This window comes from Ursus americanus, chromosome 13, assembly GCF_024610735.1.
Source record: "Ursus americanus isolate L20-20 chromosome 13, mUrsAme1.1.p, whole genome shotgun sequence".
Taxonomy (NCBI): domain Eukaryota; kingdom Metazoa; phylum Chordata; class Mammalia; order Carnivora; family Ursidae; genus Ursus; species Ursus americanus.
Genome location: NC_142139.1, coordinates 30,030,319 through 30,047,889, shown reverse-complemented (window position 1 = coordinate 30,047,889; position 17,571 = coordinate 30,030,319). Strand labels below are relative to the sequence as shown.

The 17,571-nt window shown below is 47.5% G+C and overlaps 1 protein-coding gene across 1 annotated transcript in view; it reads left to right on the top strand.

Annotated features, from left to right (window-relative positions):
- Positions 1 to 11,956, top strand: part of SETD7 (SET domain containing 7, histone lysine methyltransferase) — a 46,749-nt gene extending 34,793 nt beyond the window's left edge. Inside the window, exons 7-8 of the mRNA XM_045798941.2 lie at positions 1,902 to 2,059; positions 6,213 to 11,956. Of these exons, the coding sequence (XP_045654897.1) occupies positions 1,902 to 2,059; positions 6,213 to 6,393 (339 nt within the window). The 3' untranslated portion in view covers positions 6,394 to 11,956. The remainder of the gene's footprint in view (positions 1 to 1,901; positions 2,060 to 6,212) is intronic.
- Positions 11,957 to 17,571: the final 5,615 nt, after the last annotated feature.

The window sequence follows — 17,571 nt, the reverse complement described above, 5'->3', positions numbered from 1 at the left end:
TGAGCCATTTGTCCGAGGTCACAAATACAGTGACTAGCAGAGCTCAAGCCGGATTTCAAATAGCAGAATCTGGCTCCTGGTGAAACTCACCACATGCTGTCCTTTGGAAATGAATGAGGCACCCTCCTTGCCTTCATGAAGTTTGGATTCTCTTGGGGAGGGGCACCTGGGTGTCACAGTCTGTTGGACTCTTGATTTTGGCTCAGGTCCTGATGTTGGTGTTGTGGGGTCAAGCCCTGCTTTAGGCTCCGTGCTCAGTGAGAAGCCTGCTGGAGACTCTCTCTCCCTCTCCCTCTGCTCCTCCCCCTGTGCTCTCTCTCTAAAGTAATAAATAAATCTTTAAAGCTGTTGGAGAGATAAGAAAAACACAGCTAGTGACAACGTAAGGTAGATAGTACCAAGTATCACATACCAGCATCGTATAACAGGGCTGGAATATTAAGATCCATGAAGATTTTTTTCACTTAAATCACTGCTGTATCCTCCACACCTAGAACAGGGCCTGGCATATGATAGGCACTCAGTAAATGTTTGTTGAGTGAATGTCAGATACAAAAAAACAGCATAATTGTAGTTTAGGGGCAGGAGAGGCAGTATACCTCTGAGAGTCAACAGTTCTACATAAAAATGTGATCGTAGGGGACGCCTGGGTGGCTCAGTTGGTTAAGCATCCGACTCTTGGTTTCGGCTCAGGTCATGATCTCAGGGTTGTGGGATTGAGCCTCGCGTGGGGCTCCGTGCTCAGCAGGAAGTCTGCTCGTCCCACTCCCTCCGCTCCTTCCCCTGCTTGCTCTCTCTCTCTAAAATAATAAATAAAATCTTCTAAAAAATTCTTTTTAATGTAATCCTGTTTGCACCAAGAAACGGCTGTGCTGACATGAGCAGATCCTGGGCAGTGGGTGGAGTGGGGCGGTGGGCTGGAGAAGGGAAGCGTGTCGGTGCCCTGCAGAGAGAGAGTGCTGTTGCAGCTCAGAGAGCACACGGGTAACCGTGACACCGTCCGCTGGTCCATTGATCGCCCACTTGTAACGAAGGTAAAGGACTGGCTGAAGCACGATTTTGCTTTCCTCAGAGTTCCGGTTCCCTTTGATGTTCTTTCTTGTGTATTTCTTTTGCCTGGTCTCCTTCCCAGTAGGGCTTCCAGGGATTTGGGGCTTGGTCAGAGAAGCAGATCTGGCCACAGGACGCAGTAACACACACCAGGCTTCACTGACACGGGGCGGCGCTTGGACAGGGAGGCGAGAGAGGGCATGTCCTGCCGGCCTGAGATGGTCCAGAGGGCTGTGGCACAGGGGCCACCGTCCGGAGCAGGAGAAGGGCAGGGAACTCCAGGGAAGAGAGGGTCAGAGAGGGGGCTGACGTGTCTAGGGGACGTGTGGCACAGTGAGGAGTCTCTGGGCCAGAGAGCTCCCAAGGACAGAGGCGGTCTGGGGGCTTTGTGGTGCTGGGCTTTATCTAATCTGCCAGCAGATGTGGGGTCCGGTGTCCCTGGGAAAGCAGTAGCTAAAACCCCGCTTTGTTTGGGCTATTTACGCAACAGCTGGATGGGTAAAAATCTGAGTTTGGTGCTGGAGCGCTTTTGAGGTTCACAGGTCTGAGCCCCCAGTGAAGAAATAAACAACCTAGGGACATCTGGTTCCATTTTTGTGTGTCGTGGTAAGGGACTTTAAGTCCTTTTTTTCACATAAGAGGAGGAAGAATCCGCACGTAGGCGGTCGAGCTGCCCGGCGCTGCCCACCAACGGCTTCCGCGCCGTCGATGCGCGGAGGGCTCCCTTGGGTTCTTCTCACGTATGTAGCGCTCGCCCCGCGAACGGAAGGAGAACTGAGTTCGTGTTGCTGATGTTCTCGGAGATCTGGGGAGAAGGGCCCTCTCTGACGCTCGCTTTCTGGTTTCCTCAGGTGGACAGCAGGGACTGGGCCCTTAATGGGAATACCCTCTCCCTCGACGAAGACACGGTCATCGATGTGCCTGAGCCGCACAACCACGTGTCCAAGTACTGTGCCTCCCTGGGACACAAGGCAAACCACTCCTTCACGCCAAACTGCGCCTACGATATGTGAGTATGACGCCGAGCTGCCAGGGTGGGTCTGGGCGCCACCCGCCGGGGCCCTGCGACTGCCGAGGGCACGTCCCAGCCGGCACCCCGCCCCAGGTGAAGGCGGCGCCCTCCGGGGTCCTGAGGCTCGTGCCCCAGAGGCCTCACGGTGATGACTTGACACTCAGAATCCGAATTCTGGCCCCTTCCCTGGCCTTGGCCGCTCGAGACCGCAAAGTGCTTAGAAGAGTAGAAATACTATGGGAATGCGACACTTCCTGGTTGCTGTTTCGTCAGTGCTTTTTTGTCCTTCAGTTGTCTCACTCTGGAAAATGACGCATAGTGTTATTTGAAATATTAGAAAAATTAAAATTACTCTGTGCAGTGGGGACTAGTGAACGCTTTCCTGTTGGGAAAGGAAGGAAGAAAATAAAATGCCAAGCCTAGAACACAACGTCTTGGTGTTGGAAGAGACTGATGAAATCAGAGTCCCCGTTATTTGTCACTAAAGAGGAAAGAACTACTGTCACGTGTTACAGCGTGGATGAGCCCTGAAAACATTATGCTCAGTACAAGAAGCCAGCCACATACGACCCCATAGTGTGTGATTCTATTGATATGACTTGTCCATTACAGTGAAATTCACAGAGACAGAGTGCAGATCAGTGGTGGCCCAGGGCCCTGGGGGAGTGGAGGGAAACGGGGTTGATGGCTAATGAGTATGGGGTTTCTTTTGAGGGTAGCACAGTGTACTAAAATTAGATAGTGGTGATGGTTGCCCACCTGAAACCCACTGAATTTTACGCTTCAAATGGGTGAATTTTAGGGTATATGAATTGCATCTCAATGAAGCTGTCATTTTGAAAAGTCAAATAGCCCTACCTCTCAGAGTTTGAGCCTCCCCTTCCAATAGCTCACGGAACCTCTTGTAAACCTCCATTGAGGGGCAGCTTACTGTTACCCACGAAGGCAGCTATCTGGACAAACTGAAATAGGTATTATGAAATCAGCTTTTGGGCTCTGATGATTAAAATGTTCTCTCTATGGAATCCAAATGGGTTTCCCTGTAACATCCAGCCCTTTGCCCTAATTATTTCCCTATGCACTATGCCAGTCTCTCTTAGACATAGTAACCCTCCAGATATTTTAGAAGCTTTCATATGCCCCCTGAATGTTCTCCTCCCAAAGTCAAGCATCTCTGACTTTTCCTTGAAGAGTACAGTTGGCATTCCCTGGACCATCGTCATTGATCTCCTTAGCTCAGCCAGAAAATGCCTGTTCCCCCTGGGAGCCAGGCAGCTGCGTGCCACCTTTTCTGCTCAGTTCCAGCTCGCAGTCCCCCCCGTCTATTGCTTGTTAACAGAAGCAGGATCCGATCATGTGCATTTAATCTGTAGGAAAATTGCCAGGAGTTGAATGTCCCTCCTCGCATCCCTGAGACGGCTTGGAAATTGTCCTGGCAGTGACTTGCTCTCCTTGGCAGCCAGTACCAAGTACTGCAGTACTTCTGTTTAAAGGGCAGGTAGAAATGGCAAAGGACATGTGTCATGTGAAATGAAACTGACACTGTTATTAACTCCAAGGCTTTCGTGGCCAATGTGAATTAGGCCAAAGCATCGTTCCAAGCTGCACGCGGCTTCCCAACAGTCTTCTAAAACAGTGGTAACCAACAGTAACAAATGCTACTGAGACTACTCTTTCAAAACAAATGAGTTCTGTGATTTCACGACGAGGACAAGGTTTTTCTCACCAAAAAGAAGAGCGCACAGGAGACAAGGGAGGGAACCGTTTGTGCAAAATCAAGTCCCCAGACTCCTCAGGGTTATTTCCTTCAAGCCCAATGTGAACGATTAGTTATTTGGGGTAATGGGAAGACTACCTGAGAAATAATAAATACAGAATTCAGATACTGATTCGTGGCATTCATTTGCTTCTAAAATTATTGGTATTATTATACACACTTAACATCAGCCAAACAATATCCCTGTATAAGCTGCGGTCCTGTACAAAATGCCAAATGGACAAGCAGACACCAACTACTGCCCTAGTCGTCAGTGTAGGTGACATGTCGCCGAGGGCCCAAGCCACTGGGCACAGGGAGGTTTGCTTTGGCCACTAATCATGCTGCTGGCACTGATTGAGCACTTTAGGCCGGTGCCACGCTAACGGCTTCTCATGAATTCGCTCACTCAGTCCTCCCAGGACCCGTTATCTGTTCCCCGCCCCTCCCCATCACAGACCAGCAACGTGGACCTCTCAGCCCCAGTGGCTAAGTGTCCGTAAGCGTTGTGCCCCCCTGCCGCCAGGGAGAATCAGCACCTGAAATGGAATTCTTTCTTTTCAGTCTGTCCTTTTTCTACTCTTTGAAAATAATGATAATAAGCAGGAAAATGAAAAGAGGATTATACCAGAAGTCTTAGGCTTCCCGTAGAATTTTGTCACCGTGCGAGAAGATTAGCTAGAGCTCCGTTTCAGGGGTATTATTTTTTTAATGCAATATTTTAATTTAGAGACGAAGAGCTATGATTTTATTATTTTTAAAAAAGATTTATTTATTTATTGAAGAGAGAGCACGAGCTGGAGAAGACGGAGACAGAGGCAAGCAGACTGTCCGGGGTGCAGGGAGTCCCACGTGGGGCTGGGAAACCAAGAGCCTGATGCCCAACCGACTGAGCCACCAGTCGCCCCAAGAGTTGTGGTTTTAATAAGGACTTCCCAAATCCCTGGTGCAGGGATGTCTGTGATAGAGCACAATATGAGAATTCTGTGCACACGCACAATCACTCACAGAGGTGTGCACATAGTCACTAGCAGAAGCTGAGTCCTCACTTCGTGCCTGGCACCGTGTGGGGTGCCTCATACATGGGGTCCTACTTTGTCACAGTGACGACTCTTACACGATTAGGATCGCTAGTATTACCAGGAATTTGCAGGTGAGATTCAGAGATATGGAAGTGAGCTTTCTGAGAGGGGGCAGCAATAATGTGTGGAACCGGGACTCTCGCCTAAGTCTCTGACCCTAAGTCAAGTGTGCTTTCCAGGAAAGATGACAGCCAAGTAGGGTGGACATAGAGGCCCCTTGGAGTGAGGGTGAGCTTATTCCTTTGTCCTCGACATAAAAGATGTCCCTGAACCACAGACACACTCCTTTCCCCACCACCAATAGAGGGAGACAGCTAAGTACTTGCTAGCATGCCCCATGTGCCAATCATAACTTAGGGCCTGGAAACTTCTGTGGTGTCTCCATGTCCTTTGTTCAAAATGTGACTATAGAGGAATGAGATTGATTTGACCAGATGCATATAAAGATAAAGCGAATTTCTTTCTGGCCATGCCTTACGTATTTCCGTTCTGGGTTTCAGAAGCTGTTAGGTGAGCTAAATCTATTCCTTATTTATCTCCTGTTCTCCTGCAGGGGCCGGAGGGGTGAACCAGGTTGGGAGCCTTTGGCAGAGGAACACAGGCATAGCGTTAGCCCTGCCTGAGGTTCCGAGATGCTCGAGGCTGCTCCCTGCACAGGATGCTTCACAGGGAAATATTTAAAAGCAGGTTGGCAGAGAGGTCTAGGCTTCGCTCCTGGAAAGCAGTCTTCGTCTACTGTTATGCTAGAAAATAATACTTCCTCTGTCTGTATAGGGTGGGAGACAGTGTTTTGCTTTGGAAAATCCACAGGGCTCTTCCTTCCACCTCCCAAAGTGCCCTGGTGAAGCCTTGCCCACGAGGCACAGCCAGATAATCCGACGCGACAGGCCAGGTGGGCTGTCATGCCAACCGGCCGCACTGGCTCCGGTTTCTCATTCAGGGCAGATTTTTGTTGTTGCCCATGCTGTTGGTTTATAAATACAGAGTGCCAGGTATGCTCAGAGAGGAAGCTAGAGCAGTGCTTTTTAAACTTGAACGTGCCTATGAATCACCTGGAGGTGTTGTTAAAATGCAGACACCAAGTCAGCAGGTCTGGGCAGGGCTGAGCTTCTCCATGTCTGGCAGCGCCCAGGTGAAAGCTGATGCTGGCCAGTCGTGAGCCACGCTTGAGGACCCACCAGTGGTGCCCAGGGAAGAGCTCCCGGGTGATTCCTACCCCTTCATCTCCGCCCCCCCCCGCCGCCCCGCCCCAGGCTCTGCTTCTAACCTCCCGATCTGACCCAGGAATGACTGTGTGCCTCTTGATGTCTAGGTTTGTCCACCCCCGTTTCGGGCCCATCAAATGCATCCGCACGCTCCGAGCCGTGGAGGCTGACGAAGAGCTCACCGTGGCCTACGGCTACGACCACAGCCCCCCGGGGAAGAGCGGGCCTGAAGCGCCCGAGTGGTACCAGGTGGAGCTGAAGGCCTTCCAGGCCACCCAGCAGAAGTGAAAGGCTCAGCCCTGGGCTTCCGAGACCGGGAATAGAAACTTGGATCTATGCACTACGTTTTCCGACAACGGGACAACCAGGGACTGCTCATGCTGTGACATCACATCCTCTCACTCCGCGTTAGCAACGACTTTCTCGCATACTAACTAGGTTTGACTGTATTACTCATACCAGATTTAAAATTAGCTAGCCTTGCAGCAGCGTCCTACTGAGAGGTATTGTCGAACACTTGACACAGACAGCGTGATGTTCTTGGGTGGTTCAAGTCTAAATCTGTACCACACTCAGAGATGCCAAATGATTAGACTGAAAAAGGGAAAGGGGGCTTTTCAGTCATTTTTAGTCCGTGGTTTTTCCATGATGTTTTTTCCTATGGCCAACATAAAGTGTGTGTGTTCACACTTGCATATGTGCCATATGGAGGATAGAGAATTACTACATTTTTATTCTCTAAATGTAGTATAATTTGCCTTTTAACCTTTGATCTGTATCTTGCAATAGAATGGCTTTGTTTTTTTTTCCTAGCGAACAGAACCCCACTTTTTTGAGTCATTTCACCCCTCAGTCCCATTCTCTATCTTAGATATCTTTTACAAGAGAAAAAAACTTCCAAATGGATTTCGTGTCAGTGCCAGTGCGTAGGTCTCTCTGGCTCTTTCTATATCATTGTTTCATTATTATGTCCTAATATAAAGAACTGGCTGATAGGGCCAGGGTATTATTGTAGAACTATTATTCTCGCATGTAAACAAAGATACCTTTGCTTTAAGATGTGAGAAGAAATGAATTTACTTTGTTTGCATTAAGTTATGGGAGAGTTGTAATATATACTTTAAGAAAGGAGAGAGGGAAATTAGTATTTCTAAGCAGTAACTGTGGCAGTTTTGCAGTATCTTCAATAGTGCTAGTAATTTCTTCTCCTCGGGTACACATTAAATGTACATAACATAGAGCAATCTGGCTTGCAGCACCATGCATTGAATTCAAAAGTCAAATAACCACCTAGAATTCTAACACAGAATTCTAAAGTTGGGGTTTTTTTAATTGCTACTATTAGGAGAGACATACTGATCACTAGGTGCAAATCAAACCTTAATGCTAAAACTCTTCATTGTTGTATTTTCCAAAGCACTTACCTGCTTCAAAGCGTTGTGAATTAAGAATAACACCTGTCTAGTTGAAAAGCAACGATATCAATAGCATTGCAGCCATTTTGCAAGCCACGTGTAATTCCAACTGCTGAAATAAGGAGAAAACCCCTGTTTTTCAGTTTAGCTCGTTAGGTGTGTAATGTACCTGGGATGGCTCTGAATGAATTCTGCAAGTCTGGGGCTTTTGCAAGCGCCCTCACCCCGTGCCGTAGCCGTGTCTCTTCGGACGCCTCGACGAGGCTGCCGGAAGTGATGGAGAGCAGCACTTGCCACCACCTGTAGCTGCCGCCGGCGGCTCCTGTCGCCTGAGCCAGTTTGGTCTTGAAAGCTAAAGCCTGCCAAGCCACAGCCGATGGGGATCCCTTGCTGGCAGCGAGAAGAGTAAAGAAACGGGCAGGAAGGAAGTTTGCTGTTTCTTGTCAGGTACACATTGCTCTTAGGAAGAATTTCACAAAAGTGCTTGAGCCAGGGCTGCTCACAGCTCTCCGTTCAGGCGGCCCCTGGGCACAGGATTCAGCCCCCCAGACAGTGACAGAAGGGGCCCTGCCCTCCTTTGCAGGGCCAGGCTTCCTGGAACCCCCCTCTCCAGCGGTGCCAGTGCACGTGGCCGGTAGCTAGCTGGCGGGGGGGGGGGGGAAAGGGGGGGCTCCCACGTGAGAAGTTGTCAGGGCTGTCAGAAGGCTCACCCGCAAAGGGAGTCGAGTAGGGTTCTTAGATGATAACGCACCAGGGTAGGATAGCTTCTGTAGAAAGAGACCGTTCTGTAAACTGTGACAGCTGGGCAGTCTCGGGACTTGGGTGCTGATGGGTGCTTTAATTCAAATGCGTCCCGAAGTGAGTGACTGTCTTCAGGAGAAAGATGGCTTTAAGTAGCCCCAGTCAGTTGGGCCGTGGAGCCAGGTCAGTAAGCGAGGGCAGGATGGCGCAGGTCACACTCCCAACACAGCTAGGCTTTGAGTGATTTCGTGCCTGGTGGTGATACCATTCTTGTTGAGGCTGTAGTAGGGGTATAATTTGTCCTCGTGGGTTACTCTGATGACCCCCCTCAAGTGGAATCTTTCTTTCTTCTGTTCCTTTCTTTTGATATAAGAGATTGAAGAGTTGTCGGTAGTAATTAACCAACTAATCCATTTTCCAAATGAGATATTGAATGACAGCACTCGCTGTAAAACCCAGCAGCGGGTCTGTGACCTTCAGACAAATCAGAGGAAACCGTACACCCAAGCCGAGCCTCTCTGCCCTTCTCCCTCCTCTCCTCTTGTGTCTTCCGCCTCTTCTCTCTCCTGTCCCATCTCTTCCCTCTCTTTCTCTCTCTCCATCTCTCTCTCTCTCTCTCATCTGTGAGAATGCCTTGATGTCCCTGTCCACTGATCGCTTGCTCTTTTCCGTCCTCTCGCCCCCTATTCTGAGTGTCTCTCCTCTCTGCTAGCCCTCTGGGTGCACTTCTGCGCCTCCACTCTGTGTCTCTGGGGGGCTTTGTGGCTCCTGCTTCCCCGCCCCTCCCCCACTCCCCAACGGAAGGCCTTGTCACAGAGTCCGGTTGGAGGGGGCTTGAGATTCACTGTGTTCTGCAGGTCGGTAAAGAAGTCGCGGGGGTCGAGGTTCCATGAGGAACTGGTGAGGAAGGAAGGGTTTCTCCTTGTTCGAGCCAAAGTCTGGCGGGGAAAGCCTTGGGATGTATTTCTCTACTGAATCTTTACATCCACGGTGGAAGGAAACGTGTCAGGAATCAGCCGAATCTGGTAGTTTCACGAGCAGGATGGTCACAGCAGAACTGCGGAAGATTCCAGGTGGTGGGAATGAAGAAGTCCCTTCATGCTCTCCCAAAAAACGCGGGCACTTGTGCCTGTGCGTGACGGCGTAGTCCCGAGGGGGTTCACTCAGAGCTGTCTCAGCCCCACTCCTGCATGACTAGACCTTTCCCTAGCAGCTTTTCTGTGACGGAATACTACCTTGTGTTAGCGTTAGGAATAGGAACTAATCTGGAGGAGTATGTCCCCACATGGACGTTTGGATGGACCGACAGAACCGCTGTGAGGCCTGACTTTCTGACACAAAGCGAAGATGAGATTAAGAGGCAACAGGCGGGGAGGACTTGAGTTTCGTAGTACCTATTCTTATTTTCACCTGCTTCATCCCTGGCCTACCTGAGAAACAAAGAGGGAAATTCGTTTTTCAAGACCTCTTTGAACCTGTCCGGGGCATGGCGTTCAATTTATATGCCTTCTGGGGGTTCTTCACACTTGAAAAACGATTTCCTTACCACCAAGAACCTGGAAAGGCCAACATGGAGGCAAGTGTAACCATTTACACCATTTAATGTAACTATTAACATGGCAGTAACTGTGAACAGTGAATCCAAGGGTTGCCTTCTCAGTGAGACAGTATGTGGCACTTTAGAAACTTTCCTTCAATATATAAAATTTTGAATCACTCACTGCAAAGTGCATTTAAGATCTTCCAAGAAGGTATAGTTTTCTGTTTTGCCTTGTTTCAAAACCCGTTGCCTCAAGTTTCTGTCTTCAGAGTAGTGATTTAGAATCCAGACATCTTTTCTTTTAGAAAAACAAGCAAAACTGTGTTGCAAGACTGATAGTTGTAATGTTTATTTGCCACAGATCAAAGGTTCACAAAATATATTAAATTTACATCTACTTGAGGTACCTTGCTAGGTTGTTTTTTTCTTTGGTCTTTCCCGTCAGGAATTTGGAGCCTTGGTGTCACTTTTTTATTTTAAAAAATACTAAATTTTAATAGTTTTATTTTGCCAAATGTGTGCATACATATTCAAAGCAATGAAACTATTTCAAGCCATACAACCACAGGGGTGGAAACCCTTTTCACAAATTTTAATGTGTTTGTATGTAAATAGATGTTTGTATGAAATATTTTCATGGTAGAATGAATATATTTAAATGAAGTCGAATTATTCCAGTGCTATTTAAACAAATTACAAAATTTTTGGTGAGAATTATCTGAGTCTATTGAGATATAATGCAGATCAATTTTGATTTTTAAAAAATCAAAAGCCTACAAATAACTCTGACTCATGGCAACCTCCCTGCGTCGTTGCGTCTGACGTGGAGAGAGCTCGTAGGCTTCCCCAGTGCCTCCGCCGCTTCCTGGTGTAAGTTAGGTGCTCATGGAGGTGTGTCCACCTTTAAGTGACATCACTCCCGGCCTCCGAGGGCCCGCGAGTGAATTAGAGGCATTAGAGACACTGGTGCAGTTATCCGGAGCACAATTTCTTTGCAGGGCAGCAGAATCCGAAGCCAGATGTGGCCGCGTGAACCTCAGAGCTGGGTTTTCTGGCCACCATCACCCGCCACCCTTACTGCCTAGTCACACTTGTCAGGGAGGCTGCCCTCAGTGGAGTTGGGGTTCAGACCCCAGGGTGGAACTTCACGGTTTTGCCAGCAGTCCCCGCCTCCTGGCCTCCACCTCACAGAGAGGAAGGAGTGGGGAGCAGCTGGCAAGGGGCCCATTTCTCAGCACAGTACATTTCCTGTCTCAGCTCTGGGAGGCTATGCACCTGTGCACCGAACTTCCAGCCAGAGAGAGACGTCCTCGGATAACGCGAATCCTTGCTTCCTCTGTCTGTGACTTTACACACTGTTGTTAGGAGTCGTCTTAATATCAAGACCAATCACATCTCTGGGACATACCTCCCAACTCTCCTGACTCTTATGTTACTAGAACACTCCTTTATAATGGTATTCAACTTGAGTGGGTGGTTTTGTTTTGTTTTTTTCCTCTGCGTTGGTCCTGGATAGAATGAAATGATAACTATGACAGAAGTTTCACTGTGTCTACTAGCAATATGTACACACGCCAATGTATCTTGACATAGCGACTTGGTTGTATTTTGGGTTACTGTAATCAACCTCGATTCTTGTGTTGGGAAACCACAGGGATGTGTAATGCCTGCTTATCATCGAAGGAATTAGGTTCATGGTCTGAGCTCCCTCCTACAAAAGGTTTCCTCCTGGGTTTTCTATGTTCTCTTTTTATCCTGAAATGCATTTATTCGGTTGTGAGGTATGTTTAAGGATTGGAACCTAGGGGTATGCTTTCAGCATTTATTGCAACCAAAAGGTAACCCCATCACAGTTAACAAAAGATTGGTCTTTTGTGGAATTTGAACTAAATCTATGAGCCTTATTCAATATCTATAATTCTATGATTTTTTTAAATTATGGGAAATTAATGAAAGATGTTTACATGAATAATGTTTGCCCTTACTGTGTTATGAATGAGTTTTTTTGTAGTGTGTCTGGGTGCATGTGCAAGAGAGTAGGAAAAATGTTTCTGAAACAAAACTTGACAAATATTTGTAATGAAAAGTAAATTTCAAGATTGCTATAATTGCGCTATAGAAACAATGCAAGTATTAAACAAAATATACAATCATCTCTCATTGTCTTCCTTTGGTCATTTAGGGCAGAAAGGCAATAACTTTTTTCTTTTTCTTTTTTTTAATATTTTTTAAAAGATTTATTTATTTATTTACTTGAGAGAAAGAGAGAGAGAGAGCGCGAGCAAGAGGGGTTGTGGAGAGGGGCAGAGGGAGAAGCAGACTCCCAGCTGAGTGGGAGCCTGACTCCATCCCAGGTTCCTGAGATCATGACCTGAGCCCAAGGCAAATGCTTAACCACCTAACGGCCTCGTTATGACATGTCTGCCTATGTGTTTAAACTACTAAGCCAACTTTACATTTTGAGTTGTTTTAAAATGTTATTAGCCACTTACAAAGCATGAGAGTGGAGTAGAGGAGGGGTATAGAACGGCTAGGAGCTTTATATTTATTTAGCATGACTCCACTTACACCTCTGAGTCCAGGAGAATCACCAATGTCAACCCAAAGGGTTTAGTTGATTACATAAATGTTAAGGGTATTGAATATAAAGGAAATGATCAGGGAAATACCTGAAGGACAGGAAGCTTCAGCTCATGGTTTAAAGAAGATAATAGGAATGTTATCAGATGTGGTAGATTTGGGCACTCTTAGGACAGCTTTGGGCTGAGGAAACCGGGAATCCCTTGTTCCTCCCCAAATCACAGCTAACATTCCCAAACTCGCCCCTACAACATTCCCAGAGAACAAAAGCCAACGACACACATGTAAAGATAGTACTTTGCTACCAGCTGCCCCTTGTGCCCAAGGACCCACAACAGTGGATTCTAGTAAGCGGCTCGTTACTAAGGAAGGTGCAGTTGGGCATCAAACTGAAGCAAGCCTGAGGCCTCCGCTGTATCTTCCCACCCTCAGTTGACCGCTCTTTGATTTCCTCACACTTCCTTCCATCCAAGGAAGGAAAGGAAAGCAAGTAAGGTGAAGAAATCCGACCTGATGCTGGAATCGCTTCATCACTCGGATGGAGACACATCCGTATCTGGATCTTTAAGGCGGTTTCACCCACTGACACACGATGTTAGTATTCTTCCTCCTTGTGGGAGAGACAGGGATGAGATTAAAATTTTAAAGCAAGTGGGGTAAGTCTGAGAAGCTAAAATCTCAAAAGTGAAGGATCAGGCAACTTTTTGGGGTATTAAAATTGGTGTGGAGTCAAGGGTGTTAGAGTACGGTAAGGTGAGGAAGCTTGAGACCAAATTATTTTAGTCTCAGTGATCGTCCCACATATACCCCTTTCGAAATGTCTGCCTTGAGGTTTTAATGTTCCAGACTGTTCTGCCTGCTGCTTCATATTACACTTGAAATTATTTCAGTGGCCATATCCAGAATTAGATAAGTCATTCAGAAGGATTTTATGCTATTATCGACTTTTTTTTTCTAAAGATCGTATTTATTTATTTGAGATAGAGACAACAAGAGAGCACAAGTAGGGGGAGCAGCAGAGAGAGAGAAGCAGGCTCCCCACTGAGCAGGGAGCCCGATGATGCGATGTGGGGCTCCATCCCAGGACCCCGGGATCATGACCTGAGCTGAAGCAGACAGTTAACCAACTGAGCCACACAGGGGCCCCTGTGCTCGACATTTAATTTTAGCTCAGTATCTGACTGATTTGGGGTAGTTCAATAAGACGGTTCTGCCCCAAAACTATTTTAGAAGACAACTGTTGCCTTTGATATGAAAACATAATGCTAACTCTGCAACAACATATTGGTATATGTTTTTTTTTAAATGTTGTTTTTTGTGAAAACCAAAAGCCATGATTTTGAAATTAGAGCTTCACTTCTTATAGTATGCATAGAAAAAGATGAATGGATTTATCTAGCTGGCTTCTAAATTTTTACTTCAAGTATCAGAATGCTTCCAGCTTCAAGAAACATAAAAACCCAACTCAATATGGCTTAAGCAATGAAGATATATTACCTCACATAATAAGACCCTCACATAATGAGATGCTGTTGGGTGACCCTGGAGGTGTTAATTTAGCAGCTCAGCCAGGTCCTTTCTATCTTCCTGCTCCACAATTCCCAGCTTGTCAGGCTTGCCCTCAGGGGCCAGCCCACCTCACAGTCACAGTATGGCTGTTGCAGTTCCAGACATCACAGTCAGTATCCGGTGGGTGAAAAGGAAAGTCTCTTCTTTCTACCACTGAGGAAACCTAAACAAATCACTTGCAAGGGCCATGGGGCTGCTGTGATTATCTGAGGGAAGCATAGGGCTGTGTGGAGAGGAGTGGATGGCCCAAACAAAGCTGGGAATTTCCCAGCAAGAAAGAAAGGAGAAATGACAGTTGGGCTGACCACCCACAGTATCTGCCTCATCTGCAACACAGGTTTTGTTTTATTTTCTTCAGAGAAGAAAGGAGGTTAGTCTCTTTAAATAAATAGATGAATTTTTAAATTCAACATCAATTTAGAGAATTCTCAGGTGGTGGGTTTAGGAGAGGTTTTACAAAGATACATTTATGTAGAGTTTATAAGGCAGTTTTAAATATTTTGATGATTTCTTAACAGCCATATGATATAGGTACTGCTATTATCCCATTTTACAGAAGGGAAAACTGAGGCATAGAGATGTTAAGTAACTTGCAATTAAGTAATAGTCGTGGAAGTGGTAGAGGCAGAGTGTGGCCAGACTGCTGGGCTCTAGGCTGTTCTCTTCGACCACAATTATGGGACCTCCTCTCTCCTCCTGCCCCTCGCACGCTAGAGCCATCATTAATATCCTTACTCTTCCTTTGCCTTGGTCATTTGCTTAGCCAACCAATCGACTGATCTCCCAAACTGTGGTCCCTCCTCGAGCCAATCCGTGGGACACCCAGGCCAGCTTCCCATACTTGCATTCTTTCTGCCCGGCCCCAGAACTCCCACCCCCCTCCGCCCGGATTTCAGCCCTAGCTTCTCCATCCCAACTCATTTCTCATTCCTCACCTGCACCACACGAAGCTGTCTCGAGGCTTCACCGCTCCCTCCTGTCGTCAGTGGCACTGGGAGGGCCATGTGCTGGGAAGCAGCTGGGCTCTACGGGCAGACTGGTTTTGTGCTTTGTATTTTGTTTTTTCCTATTTCGCCCATCCCCTACCCTCTCCCTTCTGGCAACCACCAGTTCGTTCTCTGTATTTATGAGTTCGTTTCTGTTTCGTTTGTTTGTTTTGTGTGTGGTTTTTTTTTTTCCAGATTCTATACATAAGTGAGATGAAATGGTATTTGTCTTTCTGTGTCTGACTTATTTCACTGCTATCACAAGTGGCAGGCGTCCATCCCTGCTTACGGCTGAGGAGTACTCCACTGTGTACGCATAGCCCCGCCTCTACATCCATTCCTCCGTCTGGGGACGGTTAGGTTGTTTCCATATCCTGGCTATGGTAAATAACACTGGAAGGAACATAGGGGCGCATACGACTTTCCAAATTCGTGTTTTGGTTTTCTTTGGATAAATACTGAGAAGTGGGATTGCTGGATCGTTTCGTAGTTCTAGGGTGAATCGCTGGAGGAATCTCTAAACTATATTCCAAAATGGTTACACCAATTTACACTCCCGCTGTGCACGAGGGTTTTCTTTTTCTCCCCGTCTTTGCCAACAGTTGTTTTTCCCATCTTTTCGATACTAGCCATTCCGACAGGTGTGAGGGGATAGCTCCCTGTGGTTTTGGTTTGCATCTCCCCAACACTTAGTGATGGGAGCATTTTTCATGTGTCTGTTGCCCATCTGGATGTCTTCTTTGGAAAAATGTCTATTTAAGTCTTCTGCCCATTTTTTAATCGGATTGTTTGCTTTTGAGTCAGCCTGGTTTTAATCAGCTTCGCCACTGTCTATGTGACATTGGGCTTTCGGTGGCACTCTAGCAAATGGGGATGAAACCCGCTGCACCGGGTGTTTTGGGATTGAAGAGGAGTGATGGGCGCTGTGCTCCCTCCCTCTTCCTTCCTCCAGTGCTGTTGCCTGCCCCTCCCTGTCCCTTGAAATGCTGGGCTCTCCCCTCTTGGGACTTGTGCATGTCTTCCCCTGGGGTAGCTGCCTGGCTCCCTCCTGCCTTCAAGTCCTCACTGAACTAGGCCTACCTTGGCCACCCCACCTAAATTGCAACCCCCTTCTCCTCCCAGCATCCCCAAACCAGTTTACCTTCCCCTCTTCTTCTCCATGCCCCCCATCACCTTCTCACTTCCTATCTAACTTAGTAATCTAGCATGCTTGACTGTGGTCTCCTCCTGCTGGACGGTCCTCCGGGCGGGCGTGGATTTCAGTCTGTTCGTTCACTGCCGGACCTTGAACAGCTGGTGCACAGAGCAGTCAACAAGTTCAATGAAGGAATGAAAGAGTAGATCGTCATGCTTAAGAGAATTTAGCAATCACCTTAGTCGGAAAACCCAGCTCTGTCATGTCCCAACTGTGTGACATAACTTCTTTGTGCCTCAGTTTCCTTATTCGTAAATTTGTGTAAATTTTACAATTTTTGTAAAATTGCACTAACAGGGATACCTGAAAAAAAAAAAAGGTAAAGAAAAAGCTTGTGTTTGACCCATGGCGCAGGCTCAGTAGCAGTGGCCCTGCTGCTTCGGAAGGCCACTTTCCGGGCAGAGCCAAAGCCTGCCTCCTTCCGAGAAGTCCCCCGTGAAGACGCCTTGCCCGGGGAAGCTCGCCTGACTCTCAGGACCCGCCCTCACTGGTGCCCCCTCTCTGCACCACATGGAGGCTGGCAGGCCACGCCACAGTGCGCACTGAATATTCTAGACCGTTGAACGAGTGAAACATCCAGCTTGCGTCTCACTTACGTGACAGGATTTTGGGAACCAGCAAGTGTATCTTACTGGATGCGTACGAAACAGCCTCCAAATATTTGAGGTGGGAAGGAATGGGCTAGAGTGTCTTTATTTTGAAAATCATGTTCTCAGTTTGCTCCTCCGTTCAACATCTATTTCTTAAGCTTTACCATCTAACGGTCACCGTTCTAGGACGTGAACAACCCAGCTGTGAACAATCACAAAGTCCCTGCTTGTGGGGACACTGGCCAGGGAAGTGCTGCGGGACAGGGAAGGGGGAAGGAATGTGGGAAGAGATGCGCAGGGGCAAGACTGGGGAGCCCTCCCTGAGGAAGGGAGAGCACGAGTCAGGGAGCCTGGGGAAAGTTTCCAGACTCAGAAGGGCCTGCAAGGAGTCAGGCCCTGAGATGGGAACTTGCGTGGAGTGCCCAAGGACAGCCAGGACGCCAAGGTTGCTGGCGAGGATAGGACTGGGAGATATGCTCAAGGGGAGAGCAGGAATCCAGATCGATGGGGCCCTCAACGCCATTTTAAGGCCTTTGTGGATTAATTCAGAGTGTAATGGGAAATCAACAGACCATATAAAATACCTTTTTGTCTGTTTTTCAAAACAAAGCAGCTTTGTCTAACTTCAGTTACTACAGGTTCTGAAAACACTTTTAAAATCTGAATTGCTGTTAGGCCACCCATTGGAGTGCTCTGGACAGAAGAGGGGTAAGAGCTGCTTTCCTGGTATCACAAGATCCCTCTATCAGTCTGGCTGTTAACAGGTGGAGAACAGACTACAATGAGTGTGGGGCCAGGTGACAGCAGGAAGTACAAGATGATGGTGGAGAGAACAGAAGAGACAAGGAGA